The following is a 25,433-nucleotide window of genomic DNA, read 5'->3' as shown; positions in this document are numbered from 1 at the left end:
AGCAGAACCAGGAATACGCTGTACACAGTACAAAAGGACCCACAGGTGAGAGGGCAGCAGGTAGAGCCCCCTTTTCTAAGGAAAACTGCCAATGCCGGCCCAGCCTCCGGCAGTCAGCAACAGCTGCATCTCATCCTGGCCACACACATCTGGGATTTTCCACAATCTGAGCCCCGGGGACTTTTCCCACAAACTGGGCTTGGGGAATTCCTGGCTCTGACACCGTCTGGAATGAATGAACTTCAGCACTCCCACCCCCAGGGGTAGAGTCCCCAGTTAGAGGCAGAATGCCTGCTCTATTAGTCATACTTCAGAGCTGGGGGGCTGTGCTGGGGTACACGTGAAAACATGGGAAGACATGATGGCAGGATGCCCAGGATGTGACCCCAAATGGGAAGGTGTGTAAAAGCAGGACCACAGGATGGCACTCCCCGAGGGCAGGAGGCTGTCCTCCCAAATTCTAGGGGGATTCCTGCCCACCCCCAGCTAAGGACAACGCCCCTGATCCCCCAACCACCACCCAGAGCCGCTTACCCAGAGGGGCTGGGAGAGCCACTGTAGGGGGGCGAGGGAGAAGGCGTCCGTCCCTGGCTCTCCAGCCCAGCTGAAGTGACCAGGGAACTCCTGAAAAGACAAGAAGGCTTCAGGGAGATGCGCCAGGCTGGTGGCCCCTCGGCTTCCCAAGGACAGGCTGCAATGTGGAAACTGAGCCGAGACAGAAAGCGCGCGGCTTCCAGTCTCCCCACTGTCCCCCCACCTCGGTGCGACTTTAAAACCCCTTGCCTTGGGATGAAGCAAATTCCAAGGTGGAATGAACAGAGTTCAGGCACCGAGGGTCCCCCAGAGGGAGCAGGGATGGGAGACAGGAAAAAGATCCGGGCTCCCAAGAAGAGAGCTGTCCAGGATCAGAAGGGGATGGGGGGACAAGGGGGGACCGTCGCTGGAAGGCTTCAAGCAGCGGCCTGACCACCTGAGGGAGGGATGGGGTGGCCAGGAATGGGGAGGGCTCTTACCCGCTGTACATCAGACTGTCCTGAGGGGCCTTGGCTCCCGCGGCTTCCCCCGGCAAGTCCGCTAGTGTCAGGGAGAAAGAGAAACACTTATTCGTGCACATACTTTATTGGATTATCTGTACTCTGGGGAGGGGGGGAGAGGAGAGAAAGCAGAAAATTTGGAACAAGATTTTGCAAGGGTGAATGCTGGAAACCATCTTTGCACATATTTTGAAAATAAGCTATCATTAAAAAATTTTAAAGGAAAACAAGAAGTTTGCTCAGTGACACAAGGACTCGGGTGGACCTCCGGTGTCCAGACATCTAATTCTCCTGCAACCTCAATGCACCCTTACGGTGGCAGCCTGAAGCATTACTGGATTCAGATTCCTAAAGACCACCTGACCCCTCGTGAGTCCTCCCCTCCTCCAGAAGTCCTGAGTGGGGCACTCGGATTTACCCTTCTGAGCTGGTACTAGCCCACATGGCAGCGCAGGCCATTCGGGGCACCAGAAGGAATCCAAAAGCACTGAATCGGAATGGAAGCAGATGAGCTCCCAGATCTAAGTCAATAATATCATGACCCTATGTGAGCAGGGCCCTGGCTGCCAATCACACTCAGCCAGCAGGGGGGGGGGGGGGGGGGGGGGAAGAGAGAGTACAGAAAGAACCTTAAAGCAACAGAAGAACCCAAAGGCCCGGTACTCTACCGGAACCTCATCTCCCAAATTCCAGGGTTTGGGGCTGTAAGCCAGGGCTCACAGTAACTGGGCAGCTCCTGTCTGAGAGCCTAGGGCTTGGGCCTGCTGCATCTAAGCCCGCCTGGAGGCTCCACAATGGGGACTTCCCAGAGATGGGGCGGGGGTGTGGAAACACATGAGAATAAAGACAAGCCCAGGGCAAAGCTGGGATCAAGAAATAGAGAGAAATGAGTGGACTCCTCCAAACCCAAATGGAACCCAGCCCCAGCAGAGGCTGTTTCAACAGAAATGAACTTAATTTCCCCAAAAGGTCAGATTTGGGCCCAATGGCCCGTATCACTCACTACCTGTGTAACCTGAACCAAGTTATTTCCACAATGGAATGGGCTCCATTCTGTGTATCCAGAACCTGACTCGGCAAAGCCCGGAGCCTCGCCCCTGTGCCCGAGCGTCAGGGCCGCGACAGAAAATCCCCCGACCCCCAGACGTGCCCATGGCTGAGGAACTCCGTCCAGAGCCGCCCCCGCCGCCTTTCACAGCAAGCCTTACTTGGGTACTGGGACGGGATTATGACAAAGTCGTCAGTGTCACAGGAAGAGTCCTTGCTGCTGCCAGCCGAGTCCTTGCAGCTCTGGAGGAAGACCACAGCGTCTGGGGCCGGGGAGGTCAGCGTCTTCTGCAGCTGCTGCATCTCCCCGAGGGACTGCTTCAAGCAGGGGGAAAGGGAAAGGCCGGTGAGGAGGGGGCTCCCTGAAGCACAGCGTCTGCTCTCATCGGGGGCACCACAGCAGAGGGAGGCCCAGATGGCTCGCGAAGAGCCCCACTAATCCTTATTTTTGCCTGAGCACTGGGGACAGTCCCAGCTCTCCTATGAATTCACTCTGCATCAGGGAGCAAGTGCTCAAGAACCGGCTTTGGCCTCTGCAAGTGAAGGGAGCCGGCTCCCAAACTGTGGCGGAGAAGGCCGCCTCCTTCTCCAAAGGGACATAACGTGGCCCTCCTTGGGAGGATGGCGTCCGGGCCGCCCCGCTTCCCTCGGGCCCACTGCCCTGCCTGGCCCATTTAATCCCCACTTGTGGGCCGAGCCACCCACAGTAGGTCTGGGACATACTCACAGGAGGAGAGGCCAGGTGGGAGGTAGAGCTGCTGCTGGAGGAAGAGCTGCCCGAGCTGGGGTACGAGGGCATGGGCACCGGGGGAGCTGCAGAGAAAGGGCGCACATCACCAGGGGTCCCCTCCCGGCTCTGGCCCCAGGACCCGGGGAGATCCCCTTACTCACATTTCTTGAAGGAGGAGCTTGTGTCTAGGAAAGGGTGATGGAAAAACTCATCTAAAGAAGAAGAGAAGGCAAAATTAAGGGGGCAGCCAAGGACAGCCAGGCCCCGAGCCACATGTTGGCAACCAGGAAGGCAGGGAGGGGAGAGCCGGGCTCGGATTTGTAAAGAGAAAGTCCTTCGACTCTGGGCATGTTCCCCAGGGCCTTGTTCCCTGCTCTGAAAAGTGAAGGCACCGGATAATAATGTCCTTAATGGAGCAGGGTCTCGCCATTTACCTACGGGGGCCAGAAGGAGGGACAATAAGCATGGCCGGGGAACGCGAGTACTGCTGCCCAGGAGCAGGGAAGGTCGGCGAGACTGGAGGGAGATTTGTAAGACCTGACTTCCATGGAAAGGAGAAAGTGTCTCAGTGACAAGGCAGCACTCAACTGGTCACCAAGCAAGTCCTGGTTAAGGCTGCCGCCGTGACTATGTGATTCTGATGACAAGCTTGTCCCTCAAACATATGAGAACGCACACTCCCCTTCCTCCTTTGCATTCATGGATGCGGAGTGCTGCAGACTATCAGACAGTGTTTGGCTGGACCATCTTCTTCCCCAGCCTCCCCCTTCATTCCCCAGGATCCCGTCAGCTATTTGTGGGGAACAGAAGGCTGGGTCTGAAGTCATAAAGACTGGAGTTCATTATGACCCTTATTGTTGTAAGGGATCGAGAGATGAAAAGAATAAAACCGAAAGGCATTAATGAAGTCTTTTAAATAGAATGTCTCCCAAGGCGTTTTCTAAAAGTAGGAGATTTGGGCCACAATTTGCATCAGGTTCAAAGATTTGCAAATGGAAGAACGTTCCTCACAGCCCTCATTGTTCTGAGGCTTTAAGGATCTTTTTTTTAATTGTTTTTTAAATAAATTTTTTATTTTAGCATCCTTTCTTCCACCTGCCCCCAATTTCTGAATTCTCTGCCACCTGCCTGCCTCTCTCCTCCACCCACTGAGGAAGCAAGAAATGCAATATTAATTATTCGTTTGAAACCAGACAAAACCTTTTTCCATATTAGTCAAATTGCAAAGACAAAGCAAGAAATAAAGTAAAATAAAAGTCAATCTGCGCTTCAGTCTGCCCTCAGATTCCCATCAGATCTCTCTGGAGATGAGCAGTTTTCATTTTTCATCCTAAATCCTTCTGTGGCTGCAATGGGTGCACACAATGTTATGGATTTAAGCATTATGAAGTACCCTAAGACCCTAAGACCCACCCAGATGAGTTATCTACTTTATTTTCCCAGTATATTACAGGATAGTACACTGGACTGGAGTCAGGAAAACTATTTCTTAACTTTTGATTCTGGGCAGCTCAGGGCCCTCCTCTGTAAAATGGCGCAGTGGATAGAGCACCAGCCCTGAAGTCAGGAGGACCCGAGTTCAAATCTGGTCTCAGATACTTAACACTTCCTGGCTGTGTGACCCTGGGCAAGTCACTTAACCCCAATTGCCTCAGCAAAAAAAAAAAAAAAAGAGCACTTACAAAGGAACCTTTACTAATATCAATAATAAAAAAAAATAAAAAATAAAAAACCCTCAGGCTGTTCACAAGGATCCTTCTACTCCAGCACACTACATGGGCAGGCAGAGCAAAGAGAAACACCTTCCTCTGAAGCAGATGCACAATCTACCCTTTCCTCTGCACAACTTCCATCTCTAATGCTGCCAGGTGGGCAGAATTCTGGTCTTAAAACTTAGACCACAGTCCGGTTACAGACGTGACTGAGTATATGGTCATGGGACAAGTCCCTCATCACGTGCGTGCCTCAAGTTGTCCCATCTGTACAAATAGGAAAAATCAGTAATTTCCCTCCCAGGGTCATTTGGAAGATAAAACCAGCTATTTGTGAATGTGGGGCAGTTGACAGCACCATAGGGACCAGAATGCTGAGCCTGAAATCAAAAAGACCCGAGTTCAATTCCAGGCTCAGGCACATAATTGCAGATTGACAAGTCACTCCACCTGTTTACCTCAGTGTTCTCATATGTAAAATGGGGATATAATAGCACCTACCTGCCAGAGTTGTTGTGAGGATCAAATGAGTCAATATTTACACAGCACTTAGGCCAGAGCCTGGCACATAGTGTTATATAAAGGTTAGCTCTGGTGACTTTGGAAACCTCAAAGCACACAGAAACATTAGCTGTCATCGTCATCACCATTTTTGTCTTTGTGCTCCTCTCAGCTCGCATAAGAGGAGTGCTCACCGAATAAGCTCTCGTTCTAAACCCCACGGCCTTTTCCAGGAAAGAAGGACTTTCGAGCACCCAATAAAACCCAAACTGGACCAAGTGCTGGGTTATGGAGGGCATTACAACACCTACGGCCTGAAAATCAAGATCTTTCCCCGGCATCCGATGTCCCATCCAACCTCCAAAAATAGAAAGGACAAAGTCCATGGCAATGAATCATGTACCTGCCCCGAGAGCCAGTGACATGCAAAAGGTGTGCTGGGGACATGATACTCTGAGGGTGTGTAGGTGGAGGAGAGCGGGAATCGTCAGGGGCAACAGTCAAGGTCTGGAGGCTTACAAAAACCTGTTCAGAGCATCCTTTTTATTCTAGCCACAAATATGCCATTGAATTATTTCCACAATACTTTCGCCCGATCATCTGGGAAATCAGTGTACAAGAAGGGGAATAAACAGATGGAGGACTTGTGGGTCTCTCCTTTCCCAAAACCTGCGAATGTCTCCCCACTCACCGAAGTCCATCCGATCTTTATGGTTCCGCTGAAGAAGGCCCAGAAGCAGCTGTCTCAGGGGGCTCGAGGTCTCCCTGGGGATGCTGTGTGTACAGAAAAACATAAATATATCAACTAAAGGAAAAAGTGTATATGTGTTATCATATCTCATATATCATATATACCTTATCTTGTTCTAGTCATGTCAGACTCTTGTAACCCCATCTGGGGTTTTCTTGGCCAAGATACTGTTTCCTTCTTCAGCTCATTTTACAGATGAGGAAACTGAGGCACACAGGATTAAGTGACATATCCAGGGTCACCCAGCTAGTATTAAGATTTGAAATCACCCGATGTCAAGCTCAGAGTTCTAGTCACTTCCACCTAGCTGCCCCCTATAGCTAGCTATAGATCTCTTTATCTACCTTTTGTCTATATCTACTTATAAAATGAATTAACACATGCAAGGAACAGTGGATAAAATTGTCAACCCCATTTTACAGAAGGAGAAACTGAGGCCCAAGTACAGAGCCAACATCTGATCCCAGCTCCTCTTAATACAAAAGCTGAGCACTCCACGGACATGAATAGAAACAGGGGCCACGAGACACACCTAAGGAACTCGGGAGGCTACATATTGATTTTTTTTTAATTATTTTTTAACTTGCTACACACTGATTTAGAAAACCACGTATTACTGTTACCATCTATGCATTTTCATTTGTTCTGTTAAACATTCACCAGCTACATTTTCATCTAGTCTGGGCTACACAGGCCACGTGTTGGATGTCTCTGCCCGGAGCCACATTGGTCAACCTACAAGGACTGGAGCAAGTGTGGTGCCAGGGAACACGGAGTCCCAGCGCTGAGAACTTGGCTCTGCCCTGGGTGTTTACAGAGGGCTGGGCTTGGAGGAAGGGAGATTTGGATTCAAATCTCCTTGTGGACACTCAGTCCACAGAGAAGCCCCGAAAAGTCATACATCCACTCTCTGGGCCTCAGTTTAAAAAGGAAGCAGGGAACTAAATGGCTATTTTAACCCAGACCTCTGTGACCTCAGATAAATCCATTCTGCAACTCAGTGTTTCTTCCTTGACTCTATAAAATGGGAGAATTGGGCCCTATCAACTCTTAGATGTCATCAAACTCTGATCTAGATGGGGGGACAGGGCTGGGGTCCCACCTGGGCAGCAGCGTTTTGTTCTTCTCATAGAATAGCCGAAGATCCTGTGGACTGCTGGCCTGCAAGAGGGAAAAACATCAAATAACGTAAAAAATAACAGGCACTATAATTTTTTAATCATGTTTAATATATATTGGATTACTTGCCATCTACGGGAAGGGCTGAAGGGAAGAGAGTGAAATTGGAACACTAGGTTTTGCCAGAATCAATGGTGAAAAATTATCCTTGCATATGTTTTTAAAATAAAAAACCTTATTATTAATAATAATAATAGGAACATCTGGCAGCCTTCCAAAGGGATGCATCTAAAGTCATATCATTTGCCCCAGACTATAGCCCTATATGGCTCTCTACCTACTCCCCATGAAGACCCTCACTGACAATAGGAAGGGGCTGACTTAGGATGTGCAGGTTCCCTATCAGGAAATACTGGATGGTTCCTTTGGGAGGGGAGTCTGACAGGCTAGAGCAGGAAGCTCAGCTCGGGGTTCAGGTTCTTCTTCTGGCTCAGGTCCAAGGTCCCCCTCATGACCATTAATGGGGTCTATTCAGATCTGTCTTTCCACCACAGTAGAGATGAAGATCTTAGAAACTGAGGGTGGCCTTTAATACCCCAAAAGTTTTTGCCTGTCAGAAGCAAAAGCACCAGAAAGTTGACCCAAAAAATAAAGATGACATATGCTGTTGGGGCCATGGAAAAGCAGGCACACTGTTGACATGTAGTTGGATGCTTAGGCATGAGACTGTATTATAAAAGACTAAGTTGGTAACTATAAATGAAACATATCATAAATCATATAATTTTTTTCAAATGACAGAATTCACATTTAACAAGGCTATAAAATAAAAACTGAACTCCCATTAAACAAAAACAAAACAACTGCCAGTGGAACCATGAACACTAAATCACATTCCTTGACTTCTTGCAATGCACACCTCCTGATCCAGTGCTACTGCTCTCAGGTCTACACCCCAAAAATACCAAAGAAGGAAAATATTTACAGGGTTTGTTTTTTTTGGTAGTGGCAAAAACAAAACAAAACAAAACAAAAAACCTAGCATCCCTGTGGAAGCCTGCCAGATATGCCTGTTGTTATTATTATTTTATCGAAGTTTTTTTTTTTCAAAATATATGCAAGGATCATTTTTCACCACTGACCCGTGCAAAACCTTGTGTAGCAAGGCAAGGAAACTAAGGAAGCGCTCATCACCTGAGGTACAGTTAAATGATGGTATGTGAATGTAATCACTGAATAGTCTTCTACAAAAAATGATAAAGAGACTTTTTGAAGAAAGAATGAATGGGATAGTTCAAGACAAACTTGAGAGAAAATGGTAGGGAAATGACCCAGTGTGAAGTAAGCAGAAACAGGATAATAATTTACAAAGTCACATCAACACAGTAACTGGGATCTGCAGCAATGACCAATGTCAGAGCACATTCATGACTTTTACATGCTCCCCTCTTCCTGCAGAAACAAAACGGGACTTTTGGGCAAGAGTTCTACTTCACTTTTGCATTTTTGTACAAGGGTTTTAATTCTAATTGGGGATGAAGGGGCAAAAAAAAAAAAAAAAAGATTTTAATTTATTAAAACAGAACACCGAGCCAAGGTAATATTTATTCCCCTTTTCCTACTCAGTATTGCTCAATGCCCCCGGAAGGACCTTTTCCCGTAAATACTCACTTGGAAGGGGGCCTTGCCTGTCAGACACTGGTAAATGATTGTTCCGATACTCCACAGATCAGCTTTGGCATCGTAGTGTTGGGACATGATGACTTCAGGGGCCTGTGAGAACACAAAACATTTTTAAGAAAGTCAACGAGCCTGGCTTATTAACTGCCTACTATGTACCAGACTGCTGAAAGGGGTAAACCCCAGTACTTAACCTGCAGCAATTGACATCCTAATGAATGGTGGGGGTAGGGAGACTGCACGTAATAGTGGCATGAGATACCTACAGTGACCATCTCCAAGTTCAGTAAATGACTGGACAGCCTTTTCCCCGGCGGACTGGCTAAGAGCGGATTTCTACCGCCAAGAAAGTCCGTGACCTCACAGAATTCTAACCCCAGAATATCGGGGTGGGCTCCTCCTTATCCTTGTACATGGATTTGCAGAAGTGTAAAAAGGCAGGGGGATGTCACTGTTGGTAACATATGTGAGCACGTGTGAATTTTGTCAGTGTGGGATCTGCCTCCATCAAACTAAGTCCTAACCTCTGGGGCTCAGAAATCACTGAATCTTTTGAGATCTTCAAGGGATCTCAAATAAGAAAAGGAGCATTTTTTTTTTAAGGTCACACTGGTATGGAATAAAAAGATCTGAATTCAACCAGTCCTCAAGATCCACATGAACTGTATGACCCTGAGCAAGTCACTGAACCTGTTTGTCTCAATTTTCTCATCTGTGAAATGGGGCACAACCTCCCAGGGTGGTTGTGAAATAATATTTACAAAGCACTTATTACTGTTTCCTGTTGTTATTGTTAATATTATTACCAAAAGCATCACCTTTATGATGCTGATGATACAGCCAGGTTCTGAACCCTGGTTCTTTTCTTCAGTCTAGTGATCTTAGTGCCACTGTACCCCACTGTTTCCCATGCAAACCGAATTGTTTGGTTTAAGTTGGGGTCAGTTACAAAGAGAACCTGGGCTTTCAGCCCTGAAGGATACATGAAACCCCAAAGAAGTCATGATCATGAGGATGGGTGGGCAGTCTTGAGAATTTCTAATGATTTTTTTCTAGATTAAAGGGAGTTTTCAGATAAAAGCCAAGAGACGAAAAAACAGGCCACCTCAGTCTGGGAGCTGGACCAGAGTCTCCTTTCACAGTCAAGGAGACGGAGGAGGAGGAGGGGGAAGGGAAGGCTGAGAAACACTATCAAATGGAGACCCGATGGGCTGCCTGAAAAGCAGGCAGGAAAACCACCTCCCTGCCACGGAAGACAGCAAAACCATATACATCCTAAACAGTGATGAATGAGAAACTGAAACTGAAACCAGTGACTTCTTCCACCCCAAACACCCAAGTCAAGCAGAAGCCCAGAAGCTTTTGCAGCTGAGGGGACTCAGATGGCAAAAGTGTGCCCACCCGAGGGCAACAAAGGCAGCAGCCTCTCCAAGTCTACAGGAGTCAGGAGGGTCTGTGAAAAGGAAGAGCTGAGGGCTCCGAGAAACCCCCACTGAGGTGGAAAAGCATAGCACAGGTTCTGGAAACCCCCGAGGGGCAGCATGCAGCTAGAACCAGAGGCTGCAGTTTGTATGTCTCAGTGGGGAAGTGGTAAAAGCCCTGAGAGATGAGGCTCAGTGCAGGAAGCCTGGTGATCACCCCAAAAGCACAGCAGACAATGGAGCCTGGCCCCAGCACAAAGCCCCACTTCAAGAACTAAGGCTGATGTTTAACCTATTCGATTATTTGCCATCTAGGAGAGGGGGTGGGGCAAAGGAGGGGAACTTGGAACACAAGGTTTTGTAAGGTCAATGGTGAAAAATTATCCTTGCATGTTTTGAAAATAAAAAGATTCAATTAAAAAAAAAAAAAAAGAAAAGGCTATTTTTTTAAAAAGAGGTATGCAAAAAAATTATTTTTTGCTGTTATTTGTTTTCTTAACTGCTAAAAATAAATTTGTAAAGAAAACACACGTGCGCAAAACAAAGCAAAAAAGAACTAAAGCTTGGAGAGCTACATAAACCAAAGAACCCAGACCACCATTGTCCAGATATACCTCGAAATCCAACCTGCAGAGAGAATTAATTCCATGACAACTACAGGAAGACTCAAAGGAAAATGTGGATTTTCTACAAGGACTACACAAATACAAAAAAGTAAAGTGAAAAAAATATGGAAAAAAGAAATGAAAGAAAACTAAGAAGTAAATCTTACCTAAAACTGAAATCCCTGAAAACCAAAACAGACCAATCAGTAACCAATAACTACATGAATCTGCAAAGTCTCCAACAAAACTGAAATGTAGGCTATCAGGCATAGATGAAAAACAACTGATCTAGAAAATAGATCAAGGAAAAAATTTTATCATTGGACTACTTGAAAATTTTGATAAAAAAAAAAAAAAGCTCAAAGGAATTTATGACCAAAGGAGAACTAGAGATCATTATTGATCACAAAATAGAAGATTTTGATCACATCAAACTAAAAAGTTTCTGTACAAACAAAACTAATGCAAACAAGATTAGAAGGGAAGTAACAAATTGGGAAAATATTTTTACAGTTAAAGGTTCTGATAAAGGCCTCATCTCCAAAATATACAGAGAACTGACCCTAATTTATAAGAAATCAAACCATTCTCCAGTTGATAAATGGTCAAAGGATATGAACAGACAATTCTCAGATGATGAAATTGAAACTATATCCATTCATATGAAAGAGTGTTCCAAATCACTACTGATCAGAGAAATGCAAATTAAGACAACTCTGAGATACCACTACACACCTGTCAGATTGGCTAAGATGACAGGAACAAATAATGATGAATGCTGGAGGGGCTATGGGAAAACTGGTGCATTGTTGGTGGAGTTGTGAAAGAATCCAGCCATTCTGGAGAGCAATTTGGAACTATGCCCAAAAACTTATCAAACTGTTGCATACCCTTTGATCCAACATTGCTACTATTGGGCTTATATCCCAAAGAAATACTAAAGAGCGGAAAGGGTCCTGTATGTGCCAAAATGTTTGTGGCAGCTCATTTTTGTAGTGGCTAGAAACTGGAAGATGAATGGATGTCCATCAGTTGGAGAATGGTTGGGTAAATTATGGTACATTAAAGTCATGGAATATTATTGCTCTGTAAGAAATGACCAGCAGGAGGAATACAGAGAGGCTTGGAGAGACTTACATCAACTGATGCTGAGTGAAATGAACAGAACCAGGAGATCATTGTACACTTCAACAATGATACTGTATGAGGATGTATTCTGATGGAAGTGGATATCTTCAACATAAAGAAGATCCAACTCACTTCCAGCTGATCAATGATGAACAGAAACAACTACACCCAGAGAAGGACACTGGGAATTGAATGTAAACTGTTAGCACTACTGTCTACCTACCCAAGTTACTTATACCTTCGGAATCCAATACTTAACATGCAACAAGAAAATGGTATTTACACACATATATTGTATCTAGGTTATAATGTAACTCATGTAAAATGTATGAAATTGCCTGTCATCAAGGGGAGGGAGTAGAGGGAGGGAGGGGGAAATCTGGAAAAATGAATACAAGGGATAATGTTATAAAAAAATTATTCATGCATATATACTGTTTAAAAAATTGTATAATTATAAAATAAAACAAAAAACAAAAAAACAAACAAACAAAAAAAAAAGCTCGCTCAATTTCAAGATGTCAATTAAAACCATCCATCTGTCTTAAAATCAAAGGACAAATAAAGATAGGGAAAAAATTGCCAATAACCTGCTGAACCACCAAAAAGAGTCCCAGGAATGTCATAACCAAAATTCAGAATTTCCAAAACATTTTTAAGCAACCAGAAAAGAGCTCAAGTACCAAAGAACCACAGTCAAGATCATACAAGACTTGATAGCTTCTGCTATATGTAAGAAAAGAGCTTGGAAGAAGGGAAAAAAAGGCATTATCTATGTGTCACCTTATATAAATAGAAATACAGGGAGACCAAGAAAAAAATGAGGGGAGAAAGACTCTCTCTCACTATATGTAGGTATATAAAGATACAGAGAAAGAGAAGGGTACAGGGAAGGGCTTGCAACCAAGAATAACTCACTTTGAAAATTTAGCTATAATCCTAAAGGGAGAAAAATGGCTCTTTAATAGAATAGGATTATTAAATATTCTTGATGAAAAAAAAAAGAGCTAATACATACTCAAACTGAAGCACAATATTCAACAGAAACCTAGAAAGAGAAACAGTGTTCTTGAGAAGAACGTCTGATTTGCATTTATGAATCCTAGCATCAAAGACAATGCCAAGTACCAACAATACCAACAGGTATGATTTGCAGTGGGCTCTCCCTAATTAAACCGGCACTAACATGCACTATTTTAATGTCCACAAGTACATGTACATGTGTAAACAGTGTTTCTATACGTACACCGGAGAACCCTTATTATGTGCACACATACAAAGACATGTTACTTCCTTCTTGCACATATGTAGTGATGCACGTATGCAGATGGGTAGGACAGGAACAGTGCTCACCATGTACATTGGGGAACCGCAGAGCGTGGCCGCCATCATGTTGTTCTGCAGGTAACGGGCAAATCCAAAATCAGCTATGACAAAGAGAGAAAAATGAATTCAGGACTGACCCTGCAAAGACCCTGCTTGTTTTAACTTCCTAGAAACGTCACCTCCCTTCATCCTAAGACTCTGAAAATTATAATACTGACCAGGGGTCCAACTGCTGACACAGACTATTGTACCTCCAGATACACACAAAGACCACTGGGAGAAAGACATTCAGGTGGCCCTACCAAGGCTCTTGCAGGCAAGGAAAACAGCTCTTTTCTCCCTCCCTCTCCTCATCCTTTCCTCTTTTCCTCCTCCCTCTCCTGATTCTCTTTCTCTCTTTACTCTGTCTCTGCAGGAAGGAGTCCTGGGCACAACTGACCATGAGGATCATGGGCCTCTGGGACCATCTCATTCTTAGCTATGTGTGGTCAGGGTCAGTTGGAGGAAATAGGAAAAACGTGCTTCTTTGTACTAACTTGTTCCCAACAGAACACTCGCTTCATGAGGGCACACTATTTTCTTTTGTCTCAGTAGCCCCAGGGCCTGGCATAAAGCATAATAAGATGCTGAAAATCCTCTCCCAGTTTACAGACTGGTCAACTCAGTTCCAAGTCAGATGCAGAGCTGGGCCTTCCACAAACCTCCCTCCCCTCCCCTGGCTAAGGGCCCAATAGACACAATGTTAGTCTTGCTGTCAGGCAGACAAATCCAGTCTCAAATGCAGACATTTAGAAACTCAGTTTCCTCAACTATAAAATGGGCATAACAGAACGGTAGTTGTGAGAATCAAATGAGACTACCTGATCTGCAAGGTACCTGACACAGAAGAGCTTAAATAAATGAATATTCCCTTCCCTTTCCATCACCCATGCTACAGCTTTCCCACAATGCGAAAGTCTTCATTTCAATAGCAAGAAACTTTAGTTTGGACCCAAGAGGGCTTCCTGACTCAAGGGGGCTGTTTGGCTGCTTGCCCAGGGAGCCAGTTTCTACCCAGGAGACTGTAGAAATCCTGCATTTTGGGGGGCTTGGGTCTCTCCTCTGGAGAGAAAATTGGAGATTTCCTAAGGGCCCCTCCATTGTTGGGGGGAGAAGGGGAGACACCACAGAATTCTCTTTCCAGCAAGAGTCTGCAGTGCCTGGATCCCAGAGCTCTTGCTGGCCAAGGGCCTCACTTCCCCCCACAAGTCCTAAGAGCCTGCCTCACACCTGAGCACGGCCTCAGATGACCCCATCTGCACTCATTAGGGGAGCTAACTCATTAAACAAACCTATGGGGAGACAGAGCCGGAAGTCAGCTCTGCTCTTGGCTCGGTTACCCATTAACCTGTACAGCCCCAGCCCCAGAGAGGGAAGCCGGGGACAAGACTCTGGCCTCTACCCTGCCTACCTCAGCTCCACTAGGCAGCTGGAAAAAATGCCCAGAGGGCTGCCTTTCTCTCAGGGAGTCCATGTGGCCCCAGGACCTCAGATACCTCCTGGGACAAGTCAGTCCCACCCCGGTGGGCTCGGGTTTCTCTCTCTAAAATAAGAGAATTTCTCCAGATCTATGATCCCAAATCAAGATTTAGGATGAGTTTCTGAACCATTTTTACAGATCAGGACACTGAGGACCTGAGATCCAGAGACTTATCCAAGATCACACATGGTAGGGTTATGCCCATCTGACATTGGGGTTAAAGAGATTATCTCTTGTTCAGAGTCAGAGAAAGATCTTCCCAAATTCAAGGTTAATGCTCCATCCCAGAGGCAGGGTGCTCTAGCTTATCAATATGGGGCCAGGTTTGGAGGGGAAGGGGAAGGCTCCAGAGACTGATCCCTTCCAGGAGAGAATGACAAGTCAATTCTGCTTTTAGCACCTTCTTTAAATGTAAATGCAAACAGCCACACAACAAACTGAAAATGGATGTTGTGACACTGGCCCCAAAAACCAGAGCTGAGAGAGGGGGAGGATGGGCTATGAGTATGGAACACTGCAGAGATCATATTATAGAATTATTTTCTCCTTTTCATTGAAGATTTGCAAAGTATTTTACAAATATCTCATTTTATCCTCAATTTCTGAGAGGGAGCTGTTATTTCCATTTTCCAGCTGGCTAATGTTTCATGTTGGATTTGAACTCATCTTCTTGATTCCAGGTCTGTTGCTTTATCCACTGCAGCATCTGGCTGCCTGTTATAGGTGCTTAATAAATACTTATGGAGCAATAAGAGTCAGTTTTAAGCAATGTAAAGCCATCTGTGTCTGTCTCTCTCTGAATAGCACGGAAGCGGGGTCACACGCGCCACTTACCGATCTTCACTCGAATGTTGTTGGGGTTGGACTTTCGGCCCCCGGAATAGGACAAGAGGATATTCTGGGGCTTCAGATCCCGGTGGATGATGCCCTTGCTGTGCAGCATCTTCATGGCACCTGCGATCTGCTGGAGGAAGAGCCGGATGGTATCCTCACTCAGGGTCCTCATGGCTGCACAGGAGAGAAAGAAAAATGAATTCACCAACCCATCAATGGCTCTTGTCATCTTAGAGACCAAGAACTACAGCCCCATGGGCAGTAGCAATAGTATTTGAGGCACAGGGTTAAGAATAAATTCCCACAATTCCTCCTCTCTCCAAAGAAACCTGGAACTATTGGGACTCAGGAATCAGTGTGTGTGAGAGAGAGAGAGACAGACAGACAGACAGCTCTAGGCCCAAAAGTCTGCAGGACATCTTCCCTAGTCAGGCACAGTATCCATCACAGGAGGCTTGGCCATCAGCAGAAGCAGGGGGCCACATCATCGCAGTCCCCCACAACCCACTTCTCTCCCAGACTCCCTTATATAGCCAGCACAGAAATAGGGGGCTGAGTCAAAGTTTGGAAACTTTGCAAAAGTGGATTATGAAGAACTGATCCCAGATCTTTGGGGTTCTAACTAGACTTGGCCCTTCCTCCAGCTCAGCCCAAGGAGGATCTCTCCAATCACTGAATTCTCTCTTGCACATCAGCTGAGGGAGGGATTCCCACCCCCATTTTACAGATGAGAACACCCAAGGCCAGAGAGGAGGAAATCATCTGCCCACGGGTGCACAGCCGGCTGCTGGGGAGATGCACGCATGGACACACACAGCTGGGATGTGCAGCCAGCCCACATGGCTCATCACTGACCACAGCCAGGCCCTCAGTCCTCCCATCACGTGGCACAAAGAGCCAGCAACAGCAGGGCCCTCCTCGATCCTCCCTGAGATAAGGCTGCAGAGGAAGAGTGCTCTCGGGCCCCCAGGGGCCTCCTGGGCACTTGGCCTGGGAGCGGCCCCTGCAGCTTATCAGCACAGCTAAGGTCACAGTGTCCCAGCTCAGACAAGCCCTCCAGCCTTGCAGACAGCTGTCAGTGAGAGCAGTAAACACACTGGGGGGCGAGGGCGGGTCAGACCGGTCCTGCCTTCCACCCCCCAAATATTTACAGACTGTGTGTCTGTCTGTGTGTCTAGGTGTCCATGGGGGGAAGCCTGGCCCCGGTAGATGGCCCTCTGACCCCTGGGGGGGCTGCAGTCAATGTTTGGCCGAGCCGGACACTGCAGGGGTCCGGGACTAGGAATGAGGATCCCAGCTCAGCCACCACTGGGAAAAGTCCCTTCACTGCTCCACCTGAGCCCCAGGGGTCCTCCAGCTACAATCCCATTTCTGGGGCAGACTAATCCTAGTCAGGGTCTTCCAACAAAGGAGCCTGGGAGTCCAGGTGGACCCAAGCTTGGGAGCGTGCTCTGCCCCAAGCATGGGCAGAAGTGCTCTGGGGTCTCCAGGCCCGGCCCCCCTTCTCCAGCAAGTCCTGGGGGCTTCCGGTTCTCATTGTGGTCGTGCCTGCTGGAAGCTCCCCCTCCTCCTCGGTGCCCACCGACATATCTGGCAACCTGGGAGCACAAGCCCCCCAAGCCCTGAGCCGTCTCTAACCAGAGCAGTCGAGGTAAGAGCAGTCCGAGAACCCTTCCAAGAGGCTCCCCACCTTGGGAGAGATCCTCCCTGCTTTATTTGGAGTTCCCGAAGGAGAGCTGGGGGGCGGTTGCAACCTTGGGGCCACTGACGCAGCCCCCCCTTGCTCCGGACCCCACAGCACGCCCTGCCCTCTCTGCAGGGCCAGGACTTCTGCTCTGGTCAGAAATTAACTTCTTAACGTATTCTCTCGGCCTGGGGCCTCCTTGTATTCTCCTTGGCAGAGACAGGGGCCAAACTGGCAAAAGCAGCGCGGTTTTGGTCACACTGATTGATCTCTGCCGACCCTCACGGCCACCCGGAAGTAGATGCTGCGCCTGTGCCCCTTTTACAGATGAGAAAACTGAGGCAGAGGTGGAGGGACTTGTCACAGGGCACCCAGGACAGATCTGAATTCGGATCATCTCGACTACACCCTGACAGCTACACAAGGCCGGGAGGTCAGCACTAGGAGAACCAAGTACGAAGGAAATGGCTTATCCAGGGCCGCGGTTAGAGAGTGCGCGGGGCAGGATCTGGACCCGCTCCCAACTACCTTGTTCCCAGGTAAAGCCTAACAGTGGCTGGCTGGGCGGCCCTCAGCAAGCCCCTCTGCACACCTCCCCACGGAGCGGGAGCGCTCCCCCTTACTCACAGTGCAGGTAGTCAGCAAGGTCGCCCCCATTGCAGTACTGAAAGAGACAGTGACAGACAGTCACAAAAGTGCAAAAGCCCGAGCCCTCCCAGCCCCGACCCCCCATATTCTAAGGGCCCCGACACCCCATGTTCTTGGGGCGCTCCCAGCCCTGACACCTCCTGTTTAAAGGCCCCCCGAGATCTGAGCTAAGAGCCCCCTGACAGCTAATCTCAGCTTTAATGCACCCTTTTTCTCCCAGTGACTGGAGCAGGAGAGAGCTCACCTCCATAACCAGGTACACAGAGCTGGCCACCTCCTGAAAGACACAACAGAAAACCATTGGCTGTCAGTGGGTGAGGATTCTGGCAAAGCCCCGCCCCCCAGCTCCCAGAGAGGAAGCCTGCCTGAATCCTGAAACTAGGAGTGATAAAGAAGACCCCCAGAGAGAGGGAGGACTGCTGATGGAAGGGGAGGACCAGCCGGGGCAGCCTCCCCAGCTTTGTGGGAACAGCCCACTTCCATACTTCCTTAATACAAGACGCCAGGAAAATTATAGGTCAGTGCCACAGCGAGGGTGAGTCAGGCCGGGGACCCTGGCAGCAGGAGCCGCCAGATGCCAGCTGGGCATTCTACTGGCATCTCTGCCCCACCTCCCTTTCTTTACATGGCCCCTCCCAAGCCCCAGGAGTCCGGGAGGCACCTCCAGGAGGGCCGTCCTCAAACTCGGGCCCAAACACAAAAATGCCAGATGCTACGTGCAGACAGCCATGTGCTGATCGAGGTAAAAAGAGATGGCACCTGGTGCCGTAGAAAGAGCAACGAATCTGGGTCTGGGCTGGAATCCCAGCCGTCTCTTCCTACCAAGGTGACCCTGAGCCAGTGTCCTTCAACTATCTGTCCTCAGTCTCCCCATCCGTAAAACGGGGGGACGGACTGATGATTCTTCAAGCAGCGCACTCAGATGCTGGGGTGCGCCAAGGGCAGCTGGGGGTGCAGTGCACAGAGCAAGTGGGCCCTGCGTTCAGGACACCTTCCTAGCTCTGGGTCTTGGCCCTGACTGCCTCACAAAAACCCCAACAATGCCAGAACCCCACTTTCTACAGATGAGGAAACAGGGCCTGTACCCCTCTAACAGCTTTCCCTGAATCCAACACACTGTTTATTCCCAACTTAAGCGTCATTTAAGAGTCTGTGATACGTCAGGTACAAGGGGGACCATGGAATCACATAGATCTAAGGCTAAGAGGCTTGAGATCCAACCTTTCCCCAAAACGCACGTTTGCAGACCAGTGCAGGTGTCTGTGTTCTTTTTTATGCACAGCTGTTACAGGGGTTTGGGAAGAGGAGAAATAAAAGACAAATTCTTAAGGGATTTTTTTCTCAGTCAGGATTGTCATTTCAGACAAAGGGAAGCCAAAACACTTCCATCCTTGAAGGTATATGCATGGAAACAGATGTATATATATGCACAGACTCCTGAACAAAGTAATTCATTAAATTAAGCCTTGGGCAATTCGTTCTTTCCTGGGAAGCAGGCCCAGGCCAAGGAGAGCCCCACACATTCCCAGGCGGCTGGGTATGAATGTTATGGGGAAAGAACAGGCAGCCCCGAGCCCCGTGAGTAACGGCTGGCCAGGAATGACACTGCGAGCATTGGGGGCAGACCGGGGTGGGGGGGTGGGAGGGATGTACAGAGGGATGTGCCTCTGCTGGCACAGCAGGCCAGGAGCTGGGAGAAATAGGATGCACAAACTGGTCCTATCAGTACGGGGCAGCTAGGGGGCGCCGTGGATGGAGCACCAGCCCTGAATTCAGGAGGACCTGAGTTCAAATCTGGTCTCAGACACTTAACATTTCCTAGCTGTGTGACCCTGGGCAAGTCACTTAACCCCAGCCTCAGGAAAAAGGAAAAAAAATTTCTTAAAAAGAACATTTATAGTACCAGCTGCCAAAGGATGGGCTGGGAGAGCACAATGCAGAGTCTGGGGCCAGGAAGCCTATGATGGAGCAAAGGCGTCTCTGCTTGTCCAATGGATAACCTGCTGCCCGGAGGTCTTCCTAGTGCCCCCAGCTCTTAATGCTCGAGGGCAGGAACATTTCAGGCGGCACATAGTAGGCATTTAATCAATGTTTGTTGATTGACTGAATAAGGATCTTTGCCCCCCCCTTCCAAGACTTTCTCTGCTTGAACCTGTAACTACTGTCCCAGCACTGAACACAGGCCACATCAATGCCCACTCAAACAGCCTTTCCCTGAATCCAACACACTATTTATTCTCAATTCAACCATCATTTAAGCACCTATGATGCATCAGGTACAAGGGGATCACTGAATCACAGAGACCCAAGACTTTAGAGGTCCAACCTTTATCTGATGAGGAAATGGGGCCCAGAGCAGTCAAGTGACTTGGCCAAGCTTATAAGAGCAATACAAGTCAGGAAATGAATAAATCTGGTCCCAGATTGAGGATTTTCTCCACTACACTTACCCTACCAAAAAAGGGAGAAAAAAGGGGAAGGCTTTTGTCTGCAGTAAACTTTTTTTTTTTTTTTTGAGGCTTGGGTTAAGTGACTTGCCCAGGGTCACACAGCTAGGAAGTATTAAGTGTCTGAGACCAAATTTGAACTCAGCTCCTCCTGAATTCAGGGCTGATGCTCTATCCACTGCGCCAACTAGCTGCCCCTGCAGTAAACTTTCATTTTAGTTCATAAGATATTTGATCTCATTTATTACAGACCAGAAGTCCGGAAGAACATGGGGGGGGGGGGGAGAATCCTTTACCCTGGGCAAATCACTTACTCCATTTACAGATGAAATTTACATTTACAGATGTAAAATGGGGGAGGGGTGTCTAACAAAGATTCTGGATCAGCCCCCCTAGACCCGCCCCTCCCAACAGTAGCAAGAATGCAGCTCCCACAGGATGAGTTCTGACACTGGTCCCAGAAACATCTTCCCCTCTGGCTCTTAGCTGCCTCTGACCATAGTCCTTGCCCCAGACCAGCAGAGGCGGGGTCATTAATCAGGCCATCTGAACTGCTCCTCCCTTTCCCCCAGAACAAGTCACTCATTCAGCAGGAGACAGGACACAGGGATATCTTTGGGACTCGGGAGGAAACCTGGCTGATGTGGTTACTGGTCCTGACCACAGTCTCATCCCCACCCATGGAAATGATGAAATGGGGTAATCTTTCTTCCTTCCTTCCTCCCCAATAAAAACCAAGCCCTGCTGGCTGCTCCTGCGCCCCAGCAGCCTGCTAATGCCCGGAGGGACTGTAAGCTCCTGGAGGGCAGGCGGGCGGGCGGCGATGCTCTTCTTTTCTGTCTCTCCTTCCCAAGCATTCAGCGGTGAACGCTCACTGGCAGAGACACAATCTCAGAGCTAAAGGCTACCAACAAAAGGGGCCGTTGAATCTAAATCACCCGTCAAAGCAACAACCTGCTCGGACAAGTGGACAGGCAGCCTTTTCACTGGGAGCGGATAGAAAGGGAACTCCAAACCTTCATCTAGTTCTTGCCTAAGGTTTGTTTTTTTGTCTTTAATCAATACTCCAGAAAGAGGTCTTCTTTCCCCTCAACTAGGGTGGGACACCTAGATTAGTCAGCCAGAGAACTGTCAAGTCAACCTGAATTCTCACCTTGTCACTGGTAATCCTAACAGTCAATCCTCTTGATTTTGAGGGCCACAAATTCTTTAATCCCTTCTCTGTATTCCCCCAATTTAGTTTAAGGCCTTTGAAACCTCACTTACAAAGTATGGGGGAAAAATCTTTGTAGTCAGTTTCTCTAACAACCCATTTCCAAAATACATAAGGAACAAATTGATGAGAATAAGAGTCACTTCCCAATTTGACGGAAACTCAAAAGCATTTTTCAAAGGAAGAATTACAACCATGTGAAAAAAATGCCCAGAAATGCAAATTAAAGCAACTCTGAGGTTCTGCTTCTAAAACACTAGACTGAATGAAAATACACACACACACACACACACACACACACACACACACACACACACGACTTTCCTGGTGCCCTTATTCCCCAATTACTTGTATTTATTCTGTGGGTGTACACATTATCACTCTTGCCTCTATCTTTACCCTTTACCATCTAGTTAAAGTTCCGGGCACATAGTAGGCACTTCCCTGCTCCATGAGTTGTTCGATCGTGAGCACAGGCCTCCATCACAAACCTGACCGCATCCCTCTCCTGCCTTTTGCAGCTCCTGGAATAAAATGTACAACCTGCGCCTGTAAGAGGCCCCCCACAAGCTGCGTCAGCTCTCCCAGCTTCACTTCATGCTACTTCAGACCTTCTCCAGTCGCGACAAAGGAGACTTCCATCTACTTAAAACTTGGGTCGTTTTCCAGTCAGGCTGTGACCTCGTTTGGGGTTTAGATAGTGGGCGGTTGGCCGGCCGTTTCCTTCTCTAACCTTCTCCCCTGCGCACATACAAGGTGTCCCAAATCTGGATCAAATGAGTTAACATGTCAGGTGCTGCTAGAGTTTCTCAAATGAGACATAAGTGACAGCTCCTGCCCCAGCTCCATCCTTCTTCCCCCCAAAACGAGCTTCTCTCAGACAAGCCTCCTTTCTTGGTTCCTAGGCCCTTAATAAAGCTGCTTTATAAATCCCTGGGATCCAGACTGAGTAGAACAGCAAAGGAGAGTAGTCAGCCATGCTCCGAGATCTGGTCTGGAGGGAAATGAGCCTTTTTAAAATATTCCCCCCAGAAGGGGAGCCCTAGCCAGCCTCTCCCTCGCAAGGCCCGAGGCCCTCCATGCCCCCTCGAGCCCAGCCAGCAGGGCCAGCTGCTGCAGAGAGATAGCGGAGGGAGGTATCAGCCATCTGCTCTCCCTGGGAGGGTCCCCCAGCACACAGGGGCAGAGTCTCTGATCATCTCCCAGATACCGCTCTGCTCCCTGTTGCTCAGAGGGGCAGGGAGGGCCTGGTGTAGGGGTGCGACCTCACAGCCTGAGACATTGGCAGTGCCCCCTCCGAATCCAGCTGTTGTATCTCCCTCCCAACCTCCAGGGCTGGGGCCCCGGGGAGATTCCTGCCATGCAGCAGGTGCTTAATAAGTGCTTGCTGATTCAGCCCAACTAGGAGGTCCCTCTCCACAGGTCTTCAGAGCCTCCTCAGCCCCACAACCCAAACTCAGCCTCTGCAGCCTCCTCAAGGGCCTTCTGGCAAGGCAGGTCTCCACAGGCTTGGTTTGATCCCCGCCTTTACTTACAAGGTCTAATGCAATTAAAGTGTTGGACTCCTTCCAGACCCAAGCCTGGCCCACATATTCTGGAAGGCCATGCACTTTACCTGCTTTACCTGAAGGCTCCCCCTGAGTGGGCCGGGGACCAAGTCCTAAGCACCCCCATGACCACCATTCCCCTCAGCCTCCACCCCAAGGTGATTCACTATGTGAAGAGTGGGGAAGGGAGGTCTCTGGGACCATCCAGGGCCCATGGCAAAGGCTGGGCAAACAGGAGTCTGGAGACCCAAGCCCCCCAGATGCCAGGCAGTCAGCCAGAAACCCCAGTGCCAGGCTCTTGGCTGGAAGCCACACACACACCAAAATGGTGGCTGCCATGATGTCCAGGGCCTCCCTGCCTCCCCTCAGGCCCAAGCCCCTCTTTCTCCCCTACATTTCCCACCCGGCACTAATAGGAAGCCCTTCTCTCCTTGAGAGGCCTTTGGGCCTCTGGTAATGGCTGTGTGCACTGTGTCCCTTCTCCCTCCCAGTGGAGACAGCCCGGGGGCCAGAAGCTGCTCCAATCCTGTCTCGGGTCAAGGCTCTCCAGCTGGAGGAGGGAAGAGCTCAGTGGTCTGAGCTGGCCTGTGCAGGCCCAGAGCATCAAGTTCCATCACATCCTGCTAAATTTGGTTTTTAACAACCCCCGCCGGCAGGCAACAGGTGCTCCCCTTGGCCCCAGCCTGGACCACCACAGCCTGGCCACCTTTTAAAAGAACCGCTCCTTCCTTTCTCTCTCAAGGTGCAAACAAACGGAGGCTGGAGCCCCAAGAATTTTAAAAACAAGCCCCAGATCCAGCCATTCTCAACGAGACTACACTCTAATCAGACTTGGCTCCCTGCTGCCTTTGCCCCAGTGGTTCCCCGGCCAGGAAAACATCTTTTTATAGGACAACAAAAGGCCTCAGCCTCACATCCCTCAGAGCCTCCTATATCAATATTCTGGCTTCCCCTGGCAGGACTGTTGGGTTCTGCTTCTCCACTACCAGGACAGGGGAGACCCTTAATAAGAGAACTCTGAGTCTCCACTGGCTAGGCCAGAGCAGACCTTAAATAAGAGACAAATGGTGCAAAAGTCAAAATACCCAAGAGACCCGGGTTCAAGTCATGACACTTAGAAGCTTAAATATGACCTTGGACTATGTCAGATCATGGAGGCAAAAGCTGGAAGGGATCATAAAAACCATACAGACTCATTCAAACTTCTCATTTTACAGAAAACTGAAGTAACACAACGGGTGAACATCACAGGCAGCAAACATGGGGGGGGTCGAACCTTGCGCCCCTATCTCTGCAAACTACTTACTGGAAAGTTGCTTTTCTTGTGGTCACAATTTCTCTGTCCCTTCATTTCACACATGGGAAAACCGAGCCCCAGAGAGTGCAGTTGGCAAGGAAGTGGCAGAGCTGGGATTCAAATCCAAGCTTTAAAGTGGAAAAGCCTAGGGGCAGCTAGGGGGCGCAGCGGATGGAGCACCAGCCTTGAATTCAGGAGTTCAAATCTGGTCTCAGACACTTAACACTTCCTAGCTGTGTGACCCTGGGCAAGTCACTTAACTCCAGCCTCAGGGGGAAAAACAAACAAACAACTCAGGCTAGCCCTAGCTAGGGTCTGAGTCAGCATTTGAACTTGTGTCCTCTGGACTCCAGACCATCACTGCTATCCACCAGCAGCCCACACTTGCCTCTTCACAGTAATTCTGGGATTGGAGCAGCACCCAAGGACTCTGACAGGGAAAGGAAGAACTAGCCCCAGGAAATATACCTCCCATTGAAGAGAGGTTACATAACCCACGTGGGGAATAATCCTAATCACCGATACTGGACTTTCCTAAACATTTCCAGAGAGTTCTGGGCTATTCATGGGGGTGAAAAGTCAACTGTGTGGGCCCCCATGACACGGGGACCCCCTATCCACAGCCAACCTCACACCAAAGCTGCATAACTGAGGAAGCTGTTTTTGAAGAAGGCGCCCAACCCCCCCAGACTTCTAGACTGTCAAGTCCGTCCCCCACACACACACTGAAAGCCTCAGTCACACATATATTCAGTCTGCTAGTCACACACTCATATACTGGGCTGCTCGTATACATATACCCTCAGTCACACATACAAATACTCTGTCAGCCCCCCACACACTCTCACACTCAGACATATAAGCTACAAGACACTAAGCCGGCCAAGCCGGGCAGGGCCCCCCTTTGTCTTTCTGGGAGACTTAAGTCCTTGGGCCTAATGGGATCTGTGAGGCCCTGCAGCCAAGCCCAAGTCTGGTGATCCCGGCCTGAGAGAGCATCTGACCTAGTTAACCCCTTCCTTACCAGCCCGGACTCCCAGAGAAGTCAGGGCTGGACCCAGGCAGGCCACAGGAAAGGGCAGGAGTCATTTCTCCTCAGCAAGCCCCAAGTCTAGCCCCAATTCCCTCGTTTTTGCCGCCAGGTCAGTCTGGGCTGACACAAATGTGCACCTTCCCTCCTGGGGAGTGGT

At 48.6% G+C, this 25,433-nt stretch overlaps 1 protein-coding gene across 4 annotated transcripts in view; it reads right to left on the bottom strand.

Moving 5' to 3' along the window:
• Positions 1 to 25,433, bottom strand: part of ULK1 (unc-51 like autophagy activating kinase 1) — a 45,515-nt gene that overhangs the window by 14,257 nt on the left and 5,825 nt on the right. For 2 of the 4 annotated variants that reach the window (XM_074299771.1, XM_074299787.1), the window contains exons 4-15: positions 17,984 to 18,016; positions 17,719 to 17,755; positions 15,408 to 15,581; positions 13,082 to 13,155; positions 8,566 to 8,667; positions 6,878 to 6,936; positions 5,716 to 5,798; positions 2,973 to 3,023; positions 2,809 to 2,894; positions 2,243 to 2,399; positions 1,014 to 1,074; positions 535 to 624 (exon numbers count right to left, since the gene is read on the bottom strand). In XM_074299771.1, coding sequence (XP_074155872.1) covers positions 535 to 624; positions 1,014 to 1,074; positions 2,243 to 2,399; positions 2,809 to 2,894; positions 2,973 to 3,023; positions 5,716 to 5,798; positions 6,878 to 6,936; positions 8,566 to 8,667; positions 13,082 to 13,155; positions 15,408 to 15,581; positions 17,719 to 17,755; positions 17,984 to 18,016 — 1,007 coding nt within the window. The remainder of the gene's footprint in view (positions 1 to 534; positions 625 to 1,013; positions 1,075 to 2,242; positions 2,400 to 2,808; positions 2,895 to 2,972; positions 3,024 to 5,715; positions 5,799 to 6,877; positions 6,937 to 8,565; positions 8,668 to 13,081; positions 13,156 to 15,407; positions 15,582 to 17,718; positions 17,756 to 17,983; positions 18,017 to 25,433) is intronic. The other 2 variants (XM_074299782.1, XM_074299794.1) reach the window with 1 other exon arrangement.

The sequence above is a fragment of the Sminthopsis crassicaudata genome, chromosome 1 (assembly GCF_048593235.1).
Source record: "Sminthopsis crassicaudata isolate SCR6 chromosome 1, ASM4859323v1, whole genome shotgun sequence".
NCBI lineage: Eukaryota > Metazoa > Chordata > Mammalia > Dasyuromorphia > Dasyuridae > Sminthopsis > Sminthopsis crassicaudata.
This window is presented reverse-complemented; position numbering and strand designations above follow the sequence as displayed.